The 15,872-nt window shown below is 38.1% G+C and overlaps 1 protein-coding gene across 7 annotated transcripts in view; it reads left to right on the top strand.

The window, feature by feature from the left end:
* The first annotated feature begins 3,163 nt into the window (after window positions 1–3,163).
* The window catches only part of LOC118397885 (collagen alpha-1(XII) chain-like), a 106,351-nt gene continuing 93,642 nt past the window's right edge, over window positions 3,164–15,872 (top strand). For 3 of the 7 annotated variants that reach the window (XM_052471204.1, XM_052471202.1, XM_052471205.1), the window contains exons 1-7: window positions 3,166–3,386; window positions 4,267–4,380; window positions 12,012–12,128; window positions 12,387–12,530; window positions 13,195–13,254; window positions 14,983–15,243; window positions 15,427–15,591. In XM_052471204.1, the coding sequence (XP_052327164.1) occupies window positions 4,311–4,380; window positions 12,012–12,128; window positions 12,387–12,530; window positions 13,195–13,254; window positions 14,983–15,243; window positions 15,427–15,591 (817 nt within the window). In that variant the 5' untranslated portion in view covers window positions 3,166–3,386; window positions 4,267–4,310. Of the gene's footprint in view, window positions 3,387–4,266; window positions 4,381–12,011; window positions 12,129–12,386; window positions 12,531–13,194; window positions 13,255–14,982; window positions 15,244–15,426; window positions 15,592–15,872 lie in introns of all 7 variants that reach the window. The other 4 variants (XM_052471206.1, XM_052471203.1, XM_052471207.1 and 1 more) reach the window with 3 other exon arrangements.

Genomic DNA, 15,872 nt, shown 5'->3' on the forward strand with positions numbered 1-15,872 from the left:
GAACACAAGTATATATAAATAATATACAAAGGACAATTGGGCTAGGGGGGATAGGGGGCGGGGCTGGGGGGTACAAAATCACATTACACAAGGACATACAGACACTTATTATTCTAACCTTTTTTGTTAGTAGAGTATGTAATTGTCTTAAAATATAGTTCAATTTGTTTTTGTAAGTTAAGAAAATGTGTTTTTTTGTTGTTGTAAATTTACATTTGTGAATATGAAATTTGGCCCAAAAGAATAAGGAAATTAATTACATAAAAATGTTTCATCTTATTTCTATCATAGGTAAAGAATCTAAGCAGTATATCTCTCCACAATAGTGTAAGATCTTCATAAATGTATTCAATTATAAATCTACTGATTTCTTGCCACAGTTTCCTTACATGAATACAATGCCAAAAAAGATGCAACACTGTTTCTGGGTGGTCATTACAAAAGGAGCAATTTGAGTTGATGTTTTCCTTAAAATTCTTCATTTAGTGGTTGGCAGGATAATATTTAGGAATAATTTTAAAGGAAACTTCCTTAATTTTGTTAACAAGTAGGTATGTGTGTGGCAACATACAAACTTTTTCCCAACAGATATTATCAATAAATCCATTCCAATAAGGCATGACATACAACATCCTGTTGAAACAAGGTTTTCCTACTGATGGGTCAACAGAAGGTAGGCTCTGAGGGTCAGGTCTTTACACGTTCCTGAATAATAAAGCAACACTTGAGGGAATGGCATCCAAAACAATTGCAAAATCTTTAGGTTTTACAGGGACCTTGTAAAGTGATAAGAATTCCTTATAACTGAGTAAAAGACACATTTACCAGTTGGCTCACCAATAGGATATTATTTCAGAACCAATATTCAAAAAACAAAGGGTAATGGGTACAGTTTCTCCACAGAAAGTTGAGAAGCATCTGGTCTATCTCCTTGCTTATTTTACTGTCAAGATATAAAGATAGAGTGCCATATGTTAGTCTAGAGATACCTTCAGCCTGGGTTATTAGGACTCTACCTTTTAAAGATAAGTCCCTCTGTAGCCATTGATTTAGCTTCTTCTGTTTTTTTAAATAAGAGGGTTAAAACTTAGCAAGCCTCTAGACTTCGGATCCTTTGTAATGGGTATGCCTAAATATGTAAGTTCTTATTTACTGGAATACCATTATATGAAGGTGTCACACAATCTTTGACAGCCATGAGTTCACATATATTAATGTTAAGATATAGACCAGACGCTTTGGAAAAGGATTGTAATCACATTGATCGATAAGGGAATTTGGTTAGCATCTTTCAGAAAAAGTGTAGTATCGTCAGCCAGCCAGCTGGCACGAAGCACCATTACCTTCTTCAAGATATCAGAGAGAGTGACGTCACCGATTGAAACACTGTTAGCACGCACACCGCTGACTAGCTAGCCAATTAACACCGTTTACATCAACTGCATGATGGGATTATTATTGTGGACAAAAGAGCAAGATCATTTTCATTTGTCGAACTGCAGGCAAGCATCGATTATCATGTCACCAGAATAAGATTATCACCACCCTGCGAGCGTCATCATAATTGATTTAATCTGTAGCCTAATAAACTGCATGCTTTCTCGACGAGTGGTAGTGGACCTCACATGTTATGGCGGGACTCCCAAGTTTACTTCGATTGTTATATCAATATTGGCGGTTTCCACCGACATTATTCGCATAATTAACCAAACAAAACAAAAACAAAAAAGATCCCACCTTGTCTATCGTATCTTGCTCCAATTCCAATGGTTTATTTTAACATTACAATGGGGAAAACACTGGTATTTACTTAAGTAGTAATATCATGTAATTTATCTAATATATGTGACCACAATTCCTCAATTTTTCACTGTCTTTCTCCTTTAAAGCCAGTCTGTAAGATTAGTACCTTATTATTAGAAACCAAGGACACATTAAGCCAAGGGCAGTCATAATGTTGTCATCAAATGATACTTTGTAAAGAAATTACGAATATATCTACAATTAGAATATGACGTTCCTATTTTGGAATGTCCCTTGAACTCTACACAGAAATAACTACTAGATCATGGGAAAATGTCATGAGATGCAATTTTTGGTAGTGATTTGATACGCTATGCGTGCACATCTTACAATGTGTATAGATTATAAAAAGTGCCACCAGACATTTGTGAAAATGTTAGTAACGTTTTTTTTAACCGACTTTTATCTGAATACTTTATTAAAGTATAACCAAATGCTCAAGGAAGCGATGCGTTTTGCCTCTTGAACCACTAGAGGGCTATGTCTTCGAGAGAATTGATTGGGTCTCGCAAAACAGGCCGATGGTCGGGAAACTGAATTCTGTCATCTGAAAAAGTGTTTAAAAAAATGCTTTAATGTTATCATCATGGTTATCATTAAAACGTTACATTTAAAAGTGTTTCTGCTTTCAAATGATCTGTAGGGCTGTAATCTATTGCCTACGTATTTGATAGATCAAATACAATTGTATTAGTCACATGTGCGGGAATTCAACAGGTTAACCATGAAATGCTTACTTTACAAACCCTTAGCCCTTAGCCAACAATGCAGTTCAAGAAATAGATTGAAGAAAATATTTACTAAATAAACTAAAGTGAAAAAACGAAACAAAATAAAAAAGTAACACAAGAAAATGACAACAATAACGAGACTATATAGAAAGCATCACCCTTTACTCATGCTTCACATGTATAATTATGATTGGACAGTGTTAAGCATGTCTTGACATTTTCTGAGTGGAATGAGTGGACTTATTAAATAGTTCAATAACATAACAATATATTTATAAATATTTATCTACTGACATAAATCCCATTAAATTAAAATGACGTAGTTAAGCCTACTGATTCTTAAGTGGTCACTGAATTAATGGACTGTTGAAGATTTTTCCATTGTCTAAAAAAAACGGCTCAACGGTTGCCAATAATAACAGATCTCCTGGTTTCCAAACGTAGATGCTATGAACTTGAGGATAAAACCTTTAGAGAAGCATCATTGAAAAGGAATGCAGAAAACTATGCTACATTTCCAAAAGTATATCCCCACACTCTGAGAGGCTGCATTTATCAATCTGTGGCAGGGTTCCACGCTTGCTGAGTGTCGTAAGAGCTTACGATAGTAAAGGGAGAGTTGGGAACAGCCCCCTATTAAGTAGCAGATTGTAGAGAGTCTTCCCACTTGGAAAAAGGCTTCTGATCTGTGACCTCCGCAAGAGGAGAACTGAGTTTTCGTCTGTGTTTAGAATATTGATTCTCCTCTCGTAAAACTTATATCGATCATTACCATAAGGGGCATATCCAAAGAGGCTTTACCGTTTTGCATTCTGAAATCAAACGAGCGACAGCACAACTTCATTTCCACAGGTCAGTATTGAATTAATTGAATATGGAATTATGGATTGGGCTACTGTTTAGGTTATCTGAGAGGTAAAGGGAGATTAGTTATGCTCATCTGGAGACCAGGGAAGTAGTCAATCCCAATATTGTGCTCTGAATTTTTCTATTTATTATTTGCCTATTGATCATTTTCGTCAAGGTGTCTTTATGTTAAGGTGTCTTTGAGATGAATTATTGCCCGTAATTATCCCCCAACAACCATGCCATAAATGCCGTGTGTCTTGGACTCATGTGCGTGCATTGGGCATATAGGTTGGCGTTGGAATATTCTTCGCGGTCTAAACATGCAGGTTAATTCATAATGTGTGAAGTAAATTAGAATGTAATTTTAGAAGAAAGGAAACATTTATCACTTAGGACTGGTGGTCTATACTGTGTTCGATATTGCACGATATTGTTTTTTTTGTGCTTGGAGACACGGGTTGGGTTTTCATATAGTTTGTACATGTTGGATAGTTTATAGCTTTTGAGTCATGCTCTAGCCTACTCCCATCTCCATCAAGGCAAGTCTTGACTGAACGGGGACCGCCTTTTTATTCAGATAGGCTACAATAGGAAGCGCGTTTATCCCATAGAAAAGTGTAGAAGAGACCATTTTCGATTAAAAGTTGATGAGTTTTCTTACGTTGTTTTTAATCCCTGTTTAAATTTGACCCATATGATAAGACAATGTAGTTTAGATGTTCAATTGTCTTTCCATTGTCTTTGAATGCACTTGCTATATCACACATCTATAGTTTATTTGGGATTATATGGCATTTAAATGTTTGATGCATGTGGTAAAAGTACAATATGGAATGTTGGAGCATTGCTGAGATGCGTGCGTAATTGCACGTTCTTTTTGTAGCCTCATTCATGTTCTGCTGAACCAGAGAGAGAAAGAGAGTCAAAATGAAGATAAGGCTGTCTCTGGCAGCGGCTGCCTTCCTTGCAGTGCTACTATCCTCCGTCGAGGCCCAAGGTAAATTTATCCCTCACCTGCCATTTTCCCCCCTCCTCACCTCCATTTTTTCTACGGTTAATTAAACACAACTGAATGAAAATGTGCATCCTCCCCGTCTCTCTCGCTCTCTCTCTCTTTACCCCCCAATTTCTCTCCCTCCGACTGTAGCTAATGGTGTCGGTTCTTTAGCTCTTCATGGTGAAATTCCAATACTTTCACCACATTGAATTTAATTTTGTTAATAAATGTTTGCTGAAAGAAAATGTCTACATTATTCATCGGTAGGCCTATGGATTCATCTGTAGGCCTATGGATTCATCGGTATACCTATATATTCATTTCTAGACCTATGGATTCTTGTCTTTTTGTTGTGTTTGTATAGGTTGGCTATTTCAACTGTCTTTTTATCCAATTTTATCTGTCTATTCATTGGGACATTATGCAACATTATATTTTTCAATCAAAAAGTGTGTTTCAAATAGATTTTTTTTAAATCTAAAAGTTCAAAGTGGAACAGGACCCATCCCATCATAGTGGTCTGGAAGTTAGTGAAAGGCTAACTCTAAGCATGGATAGTTGCAGTGAAGTCTTTCTTACGCTAGGAGGGGCACTTGCTTGATATTTTTCATTCTGTCTTAGTTTATCTCGTATGCATACAGCAGTTCTCTGGGGACGGGAAGAATTTCAGCTGTACAAAAATGAAGTAGCCTAAAGGGAACAATGTAATGATAAAGGAACTAGGTAATGACAAAGGAACTAGGTAATGATAAAGGAACTAGGTAATGATAAAGGAACAAGGTAATGATAAAGGAACTAGGTAATAATAAAGGAACTAGGTAATGATAAAGGAACTAGGTAATGAGATCAACAAACTAGGTAATGATCAACGAACTAGGTAATGACAAAGGAACTAGGTAATGATAAAGGAACTAGGTAATGATAAAGGAACTAGGTAATGATAAAGGAACTAGGTAATGAGATCAACAAACTAGGTAATGATCAACGAACTAGGTAATGATCAAGGAACTAGGCAATGATAAAGGAACTAGGTAATGATAAAGGAACAAGGTAATGATAAAGGAACTAGGTAATAATAAAGGAACTAGGTAATGATAAAGGAACTAGGTAATGAGATCAACAAACTAGGTAATGATCAACGAACTAGGTAATGATCAAGGAACTAGGCAATGATCAAGGAACTAGGTAATGATCAAGGAACTAGGCATTGATCAAGGAACTAGGTAATGATCAAGGAACTAGGTAATGATCAAGGAACTAGGTAATGAGATCAAGGAACTAGGCAATGATCAATGAACTAGGTAATGATAAAGAAACTAGGCAATGATCAAGGAACTAGGTAATGAGATCAAGGAACTAGGTAATGATCAAGGAACTAGGCAATGATCAAGGAACTAGGTCATTATCAAGGAACTAGGCAATGATCAAGGAGCTAGGTAATGATAAAGGAACTAGGTCATGATCAAGGAACTATGCAATGAAAAAGAAACTAGGCAATGATAACGAAACTAGGTAATGATAAAGGAACTAGGCAATGATCAAGGAACTAGGTAATGATCAAGGAACTAGGTCATGATCAAGGATCTAGGTAATGATCAAGGAACTAGGCAATGATCAAGGAACTAGGTAATGATCAAGGAACTAGGTCATGATCAAGGAACTAGGCAATGATCAAGGAACTAGGTCATGATCAAGGAACTAGGCAATGATAAAGGAGCTAGGTAATGATAAAGGAACTAGGTAATGATCAAGGAACTAGGTCAGGATCAAGGAACTAGGTCATGATCAAGAATCTAGGTAATGATATAGGAGCTAGGTAATGATAAAGGAACTAGGTCATGATAAAGGAACTAGGTAATGATCAAGGAACTAGGTCAGGATCAAGGAACTAGGTCATGATCAAGAATCTAGGTAATGATATAGGAGCTAGGTAATGATAAAGGAACTAGGCAATGATCAACGAACTAGGTAATGATCAAGGATCTAGGTAATGATCAAGGAACTAGGTCATGATCAAGGAACTAGGCAATGATCAAGGAACTAGGTCAGGATCAAGGAACTAGGTCATGATCAAGAATCTAGGTAATGATATAGGAGCTAGGTAATGATAAAGGAACTAGGTCATGATAAAGGAACTAGGTCATGATCAAGGAACTAGTTAATGATAAAGGAACTAGGTAATAATAAAGGAACTAGGTCATGATCAAGGAACTAGTTAATGATAAAGGAACTAGGTCATGATTAAGGAACTAGGTAATGATTAAGGAACTAGGTCATGATCAAGAAAATAGGTCATGATCAAGAAATTAGGCAATGAAAAATAAATTAGGCAACGATAAAGAAACTAGGTAATGATCAAGGAACTAGGTAATGATCAATGAACTAGGTAATGATCAAGGATCTAGGTAATTATCAAGGAACTAGGCAATGATCAAGGAACTAGGTCATGATCAAGGATCTAGGTAATGATCAAGGAACTAGGCAATGATCAAGGAACTAGGTCATGATCAAGGAACTAGGCAATGATCAAGGAGCTAGGTAATGATAAAGGAACTAGGTAATGATCAAGGAACTAGGTAATGATAAAGGAACTAGGTCATGATCAAGAATCTAGGTAATGATAAAGGAACTAGCTAATGATAAAGGAACTCGGTCATGATCAAGGAACTAGGTAATGATAAAGGAACTAGGTAATGATAAAGGAACTAGGTAATGATTAAGGAACTAGGTCATGATCAAGAAACTAGGTCAGGATCAAGGAACTAGGCAATGAAAAAGAAACTAGGCAATGATGAAGAAACTAGGTAACGATAAAGGAACTAGGTAATAATCAATGAACTAGGTAATGATCAATGAACTAGGTAATGATCAAGGATCTAGGTAATGATCAAGGAACTAGGCAATGATCAAGGAACTAGGTAATGATCAAGGAACTAGGTCATGATCAAGGATCTAGGTAATTATCAAGGAACTAGGCAATGATCAAGGAACTAGGTAATGATCAAGGAACTAGGTCATGATCAAGGAACTAGGCAATGATCAAGGAACTAGGTCATGATCAAGGAACTAGGCAATGATAAAGGAGCTAGGTAATGATAAAGGAACTAGGTAATGATCAAGGAACTAGGTCAGGATCAAGGAACTAGGTCATGATCAAGAATCTAGGTAATGATATAGGAGCTAGGTAATGATAAAGGAACTAGGTCATGATAAAGGAACTAGGTCATGATCAAGGAACTAGGTAATGATAAAGGAACTAGGTAATGATAAAGGAACTAGGTAATGATTAAGGAACTAGGTCATGATCAAGAAACTAGGTCAGGATCAAGGAACTAGGCAATGAAAAAGAAACTAGGCAACGATAAAGAAACTAGGTAATGATAAAGGAACTAGTTAATGATCAATGAACTAGGTAATGATCAATGAACTAGGTAATGATCAAGGATCTAGGTAATGATCAAGGAACTAGGTAATGATCAATGAACTAGGTAATGATCAATGAACTAGGTAATGATAAAGGAACTAGGTAATGATCAATGAACTAGGTAATGATAAAGGAACTAGGTAATGATCAAGGAACTAGGTAATGATCAATGAACTAGGCAATGATCAAGGATCTAGGTAATTATCAAGGAACTAGGCAATGATCAAGGAACTAGGTCATGATCAAGGAACTAGGCAATGATCAAGGAACTAGGTAATATAATAATAATAATAATATATGCCATTTAGCAGACGCTTTTATCCAAAGCGACTTACAGTCATGTGTGCATACATTCTCATGATCAAGGAACTAGGCAATGATCAAGGAGCTAGGTAATGATAAAGGAACTAGGTAATGATCAAGGAACTAGGTAATGATAAAGGAACTAGGTCATGATCAAGAATCTAGGTAATGATAAAGGAACTAGGTAATGATAAAGGAACTCGGTCATGATCAAGGAACTAGGTAATGATAAAGGAACTAGGTAATGATAAAGGAACTAGGTAATGATTAAGGAACTAGGTCATGATCAAGAAACTAGGTCAGGATCAAGGAACTAGGCAATGAAAAAGAAACTAGGTAATGATAAAGGAACTAGGTAATGATCAATGAACTAGGTAATGATCAAGGATCTAGGTAATGATCAAGGAACTAGGCAATGATCAAGGAACTAGGTCATGATCAAGGATCTAGGTAATGATCAAGGAACTAGGCAATGATCAAGGAACTAGGTCATGATCAAGGATCTAGGTAATGATCAACTAACTAGACAATGATCAAGGAACTAGGTCATGATCAAGGTAATAGGCAAAGATCAAGTAGCTAGGTAATGATAAAGGAACTAGGTAATGATAAAGGAACTAGTTAATGATTAAGGAACTAGGTCATGATAGAGGAACTAGGTCATAATAGAGGAACCAGGTAAAAAAGAAATGCCCGTAAGGGATGTATAGATAAGCTATAACTACGATGTAATTTTTTTCTCCAAATTAACCGAGAACTCGACTGTATGTCTCCACTTTCATTCGGAGAAAAACGGGGCTTGAAGCCAATTGTCCTTCTCGTGATCTTTTTTTCTCTGATGAAACGGAAACACAAAATATAAGTGTCTCTAACATTATTTTCCAGAAACTGTTAGACTGAGAAAGAACATTATTCTGAAGCTCCCAAGACCAGTCATAAATGACAGATTACAGGGGTCAATCAGACTATATAATGTAAAAAAGACTGTTAGAATATCATATTTTTTAAGAGAAGCCTTCTTTTTTGGTATTTTCCAAAATCTTGACCTACTTGGAAAAAACAGAAATGAAGAGAAAGAGTCATAACAGCAACAACACTAAAACACTTTTATTTTGTCATTGAGATGACTTTGGTAACACTTTATTTGGATAGTCCATCCATCTGTAGATGCTCTACAGACTATCAGTAACATTTCAACGATCTATTAACCCTAGCTCTAGCCCTAACCTTAATCCTTACCCTTACCCTAACCCTTATTCTAAACCTAACCGTAATCCTTACCCTTAACCTTATTCTAGCCCTAACCTTAATCCTTACCCTTATTCTAAACCTAACCGTAATCCTTACCCTTAACCTTATTCTAACCCTAACCTTAATCCTTACCTTAACCCTTATCCTAAACCTAACCCTAACCTTAATCCTTACCCTAACCCTTATTCTAAACCAAACCCTAACCTTAATCCTTACCGTAACCCTTATCCTAAACCTAACCCTAACCTTAATCCTTATCCTAAACCTAACCCTAACCTTAATCCTTCCCCTAAACCTAACCCTAACCGTAATCCTTACCCTAATCATTACCTTAACCCGTATCCTAAACATAACCCTAACCTTAATCCTTACTTTAAACCTTATCCTAAACCTAATCTTAATCTTTACCTAACCCATAATATAACCCCAACCCTAATCTTAAATTTGGCAAGCAGTTGCTCATCAACAGATAGTTTGTTGATGGACTATTTGGACAATCCAAATAAAGTGTGAACATGAACTTTTCGCTCATCATTGAGATGATGTGTGTGTGTTGTGTGTGGGTATTTTGTATTTTTTGGTGTTTTATTAGGATTCCCATTAGCTGTTGAAGAAAGCAGCAGCTACTCTTCCTGGGGTTCACACAAAACATGAAACATGACATAATACAAAGCATTAATAGACAAGAACAGCTCAAGGACAGAACTACATCAATAAAATAACTGCACACGTAGCCTACTGTACATATCAATACATGCACACAAACTATCTAGGTCAAATAGGGGAAAGGCATTGTGCCATGAGGTGTTGCTTTATCAGTTATTTTAAACCAAGTTTGCTGTTAATTTGAACAATATGAAACGGAAGGGAGTTCCATGCAATAATGTCTCTATATAATACTGTATGCTTTCTTGAATTTGTTTTGGATTTGGGGACTGTGAAAAGACCCCTGGTGGTTGTATGTCTGGTGGGGTAAGTGTATCAGAGCTGTGTGTATGTTGACTATGCAAACTATTTGGAATTTTCAACACAATAATATTTCTTATAAAAAGAAGAAGTGATGTAGTCAGTCTTTCCTAAACACTTAGCCTCGAGAGACTGGCATGCATCGTACTAATATTAGCCCTCTGATTAAAATAAAGAGCACGACGTGACGCTCTTTTCTGTGCCAGCTGCAGCTTAACTAGGTCTTTCCTTGCAGCACTCGGCCACATGACTGGACAATAATCAAGATAAGACAAAACAAGAGCCTGCAGGACTTGCGTGCACTTGCTTGTAGTATTTGTGTGTGAGTTTGTGTTCATAAGTGTTTTAATTAAGAGCTTCTTAAGGAGGACAATGTGGGTAGTACTATATGATTATGATGGGCCCATTTGGAAACAGAAGGAGCAGACCATGGCCCTTGAGTTGATCTGCCAGGTTGGTGGTTCTCATTTTTGATATCCTGTACTGGACAAGCTTCACTCAGGTCATTTGCTATGCAAATTTGCATTCAATTTGTCCCGAGTCATGGCTTTTCAATAATATTTTAGAATGATATTCCTGATCCCCACATGCTTCCCTTTTTAAAATACCCTTAGATAGACTACAATCCTATTCTAACCCTGATATGCACCACTATGCACTGATACACCATCTTGTTAAAGTTCATCAACAAGCAGATTTCATCATTCATCACCATTGGCCACTACACATACAGTGGTCTTATGTACTTTACTTGTGATTTTAGATCTCTTTAGACATTCTGTTATTACAATATAGGCTACTTAAGACTTTACTCTTCATAACACTCTCAGGCTATTATGACAAAAGAGCATTAACTTAACCCATCCCCCCCAACAGACGAATATCATTAAAAAATATTTCTCAAATATGTTCTCTGGTCCGTCTTGTACATGGAAACTTTTGTCCGGTTCCATAAGTTGTTACAAACAACTTTTCATGTACATGTGCATGATCTTCAGACAGTCCATTCACTGTGACCAATCACATTTATGGTTTGTTTGGCTTGTCTATTTGATTTATTTCTTTGTAAATCTTTTTTTTCCATTGTGGATTGTCACCACTTAGTGCTAGAGGGGTTTGGAAATATGTACAAAGCGTCATAAAGCGCATTGTGTACTCTTTTAAGAGGTTTGCAGTGGATAGGAGTCATACACATGGGTCAATCACAAAGAAACAATGTACTGAAGGCTATGTATGGCTGCATGTAGGCCTTTACACAACCAAGTTTTATGGAAGGTGTATGTTTTTGTCGGTCGACTCAGTTTAGGCATGAGTTGGGTTGACCTTATCAGCATGTAAGATGTTAGTTTGTCAATGTCATTTTTTTATTGTGCTCTTGGATATTTTTTTTGCCACCGTTTGTCGTCTTGCCACTACACGTGCTTGAGTTGTCGACTGTGTTTGGACAAACACGGCCGGACAGCTCAAACGAATGTCATTTTTCTCGAAAATGGCTGCTCGAGTCTCAAATGTTATGTTTGTTGTCGTTATTGTCGTCTCTTGCTGTTTGCCCCAACAATGAACAGGATAACTTCAACCTTGAAGTGTTAATCGTTGGGATATGAGTTACCTACATCTTGTGTTTTATCATAAATACACTTATTTAGCAAATGCTGGAATTAACATTGGCTACTTTTTATTTTCGCAGTTGAACCACCTTCAGACTTGAGATTTAAGATTTTAAATGAGAACACAGTGCAAATGACATGGAAAGCGCCGTTAACACGGATAGAAGGATTCAGGATACAGGTGGCCTCAGACACAGGTGTGTGGTCTGTATTGCTGCAGGCAATCTCTCTCAATCTCTACCTTCACTGCAACATTATCTCTGTACTTTACAACAAGCAATCAATGCCATTGACACAACAAAATACCTGAAATGACTGTTCTGACCAATTCATTGTGGGATCCACCGCAATTAAACATTTACTGCACACCAAGCCAAATATTTCTAAGGTATATGTTGCTATATTAATTCTCTATAACGCTTTATTCCTAACTTGGTACTTTGTTATTTCCATAGACAAACCAACAAAAGATTTAACCCTCCCTGCCACAGCCACTAAGACATCCATTACAGACCTTACTCCAGACATGGACTATGTAGTAACAATCATCTCATACTCTGGCTCAGAGGAAAGTTTGCCCACCTCAGGACAGCTCACAAGTGAGTCACTTACCATCACATCTGGTACATGTATTATCTTATGAAGACTACTGGTGAATGAAGTGAGTCACTTACCAATACCCAGGTTGTGTCCAAAATGGCACCCTATTCCCTATGTAGTGTACTACTTTTGACCAAGGCCAATAGGGAATAGGGTGCCATTTAGGATACAGACCCAGCTTCTTATTTAGTCTAATGATGAATGATTCAGACTGTATAGAGAGAGGAATGACAATTCATAGGTCCTAACAGGCAACCTCACCTCCCAAGTCTAACAGTGATTAGAGTATGCTGTAATGTAATATGGACTGCTTCACGGGGAAGCCTCTTTGGCACCGGCCCTCTGATTCTACAGTCCTAAGCAGCCCAGCCAGGGTCTTTAGGGATTACTGAGAGAATTGCCGGAACTAATTGCATCAGTCCATTATAATTTGGGAGCCGGCTGCTTGCCTGCTCGTTGTGACCGCAAGTGGATTTGAGGTTATTAGAGACACCCACATTAAATCTTTCACAATGTCTATCTTTATGTATAAATTCGACAATATGTTTACTTAAAAAATGTTTCATGCTACTAGCTGATTCATTCACTCCCATTAGGGAATTTATGGTTAAATACAGTAGTTTGTTTGACTCAAGTTTTACTTTATTTAATCTTGTATTTCAGTCCAATCAAGTGGCACAGCGCAAGGAGGTCCCAGGAAACCACAGGTCACAGACTCTGTCAGTAAGTCCATTGCCTGCTTGGCTTTTTCTGACACTAAACAGTTAACATTTTCCAGTTTATTCATAGGCTGCAATCTTTTTTTATTCATCTTACTGTGCCTGGGCTCTTTCCATTGATGTGTGGTCAACAGTCATTGGAGGGTGTTTCGACATGTTATTCTATATAAATCTAGAAAAATATTGGTAACTAAGTTGGTAAGCTGCCTGTCATAGAGCCAGGCTGTCAGTCATGCCAAGTGAGGGAGTTTGCACATGCTCAATGTGGTGGTCAGGGGTGTGGAGCTAACAGCTGTTTCAGGGGGGCAGGGCCTCTGGTGCTGGTGCTGAAGAGTACTGTAGCCTGCCCGGTCCTGAGACAGCCAGGCTGAGAGAAGTGGAAACTATTACAGATACAGCTGTTTACAAGAGCAATGTGGCCTCCCTACAGATGATGCATGCTTACTGCTGCTTGGGAAAACCCCTCTCTCTGACTTTATTCCTATCCAGAAAGACAGAGCTGGAAAATATCCTCCAGGGTAACCAAAGCTATTCAGTCACTGTATCTTATGTAGTATTCCCAAAGGAGCACACGTTGTGGCTCTGGTCAAATGTAGTACACTACACAGGGAATAGACTATCCACTATGATGGCTTCTATCTCAAAGTACCACCTTAGCTTGCAGTAGTTAAGTACATCAATCTGATTATTGTCGACTGCACTTGATCTGTTGATGCCACTATCGCGAACACCGTCCTCTGGTCTAGTGCCGGTGGTGTATGTCCTCCAGCGTGTCAGACAAAAGTCAGATGAATAGCCTGATGAATACAGTGACTATTTTGGTAGTGACAATGGTATCCTGTCAAAAAAAGATGGCAATAACAAACATTTTTCATTGCATTCACTCTTCATCACCTTAGTGTCATATCTGACATATATGAATTGATATTCCATAGTTCCTGTGTAGTATACAAGTGTTAAGAGGGTCATTTTCATTGTACAATAACGATATGCATTTTGCAAAGGGGAAAAAATGCTGTACTGCAGTTTTCCCCTGGAGGCTACTTTTACTGTTCGCTGGAACAGTCCTAATATTGAGTTGTTACCCCTTTGACCACAGAACTGCCTCAATTCATCAGGGCATGGACTACAAGGTTATGAAGCGTTCCACAGGGATGCTGGCCCATGTTGACTGCAATGCTTCCCACAGTTGTGTCAAATTGGCTGAATGTCCGTTGGGTTGTGGACCATTCTTGATACACACGGGAAACCGTTGAGCGTGAAAAACCCGGCAGTGTTGCAGTTCTTGACACACTCAAACCGGTGCACCTTGCACTTACTACCATTCCCAGTTCAAAGGCACTTACATTTTCTGTCTTACCCATTCAACCTCTGAATGACACACATACACAATACATGTCTCAATTGTCCCAAGGCTTCAAAATCCTTATTTAACCTGTCTCATCCCCTTCATCTACACTGATTGAAGTGGATTTAACAGGTGACATCAATAAGGGATCATAGCTTTCACCTGGATTCACCTGGTCAGTCTATGTCATGGAAAGAGCAGGTGTTCTTAATGTTTTGTATACTCAGTGTATATTTGACCAACAGCACACTTTACTCTGTTTTCTTTGCTCAATGATATGGCTTCTGGGAAAAAAATGTGTCTTCAGGTCAAATTGTTTACCTCTTCCATTTTTTTAACATTTTCCTTTCCCTCGCTCCTCTCCTCTACCACTCCTTCTCTCAGAGTGTTCTTACAGTGCTATCGCAGATCTGGTGTTCCTGGTTGATGGTTCATGGAACGTTGGAAGAGACTTTAAATACATCCGTAGCTTCATCTCTGCCATGGCGGGAGCCTTTGAGATTGGGGAGGACAAGACCAGGGTAGGTGTGGTCCAGTACCATACTGATACCAGGACAGAGTTTAACCTCAACCAGCACATGAAACGGGGTGAACTTCTCAGAGCCATCAACACACTACCTTACATGGGTGGCAACACCATGACAGGTACCTAACCCGTCCCATCAGTACCTGGTTACACTCTCTTATACAATGCATAATCATATCATTCTCTTGCATAATACTAACTCACAAAGCTGTAGTTCTTTATTAATAACTCTTTGCAGTTGGTAGAGTGAATCAAATGAACAATGTAATAACTGAATGGTGTGTCATGCCATTGTGTTACAGGCGAGGCCATGGACTATCTGCTGAAAAACACATTCACTGAGGCAAATGGTGCCAGGAAAGGCTTTCCCAAGGTGGCCATGATTATCACAGATGGGAAGTCTCAAGACCCTGTGGAGGCGATCGCCAAGAAACTCAAGAACATGGGGGTGGAGATCTTCACGTTGGGTATGTGACTGTAGGCTACCTTTCAATCATCTAACCCTGTTGATGTGTTACATTTAAGAAATAAGGCCAGAGGAGGTGTGGTATATGACCAATATACCATGGCTAAGGGCTGTTCTTATGCACGACGCAACACAGAGTGCCTGGATATAGCCCTTAGGCGTGGTATATTGGCCATATACTACAAACCCCTTAGGTGCCTTATTGCTATTATAAACTGGTTACCAACATAATTAGAGCAGTACAAATACATGTTTTGTCATACCGATGGTATATAGGGTCTG

Source organism: Oncorhynchus keta, chromosome 19 (assembly GCF_023373465.1).
Source record: "Oncorhynchus keta strain PuntledgeMale-10-30-2019 chromosome 19, Oket_V2, whole genome shotgun sequence".
Classification (NCBI taxonomy): domain Eukaryota; kingdom Metazoa; phylum Chordata; class Actinopteri; order Salmoniformes; family Salmonidae; genus Oncorhynchus; species Oncorhynchus keta.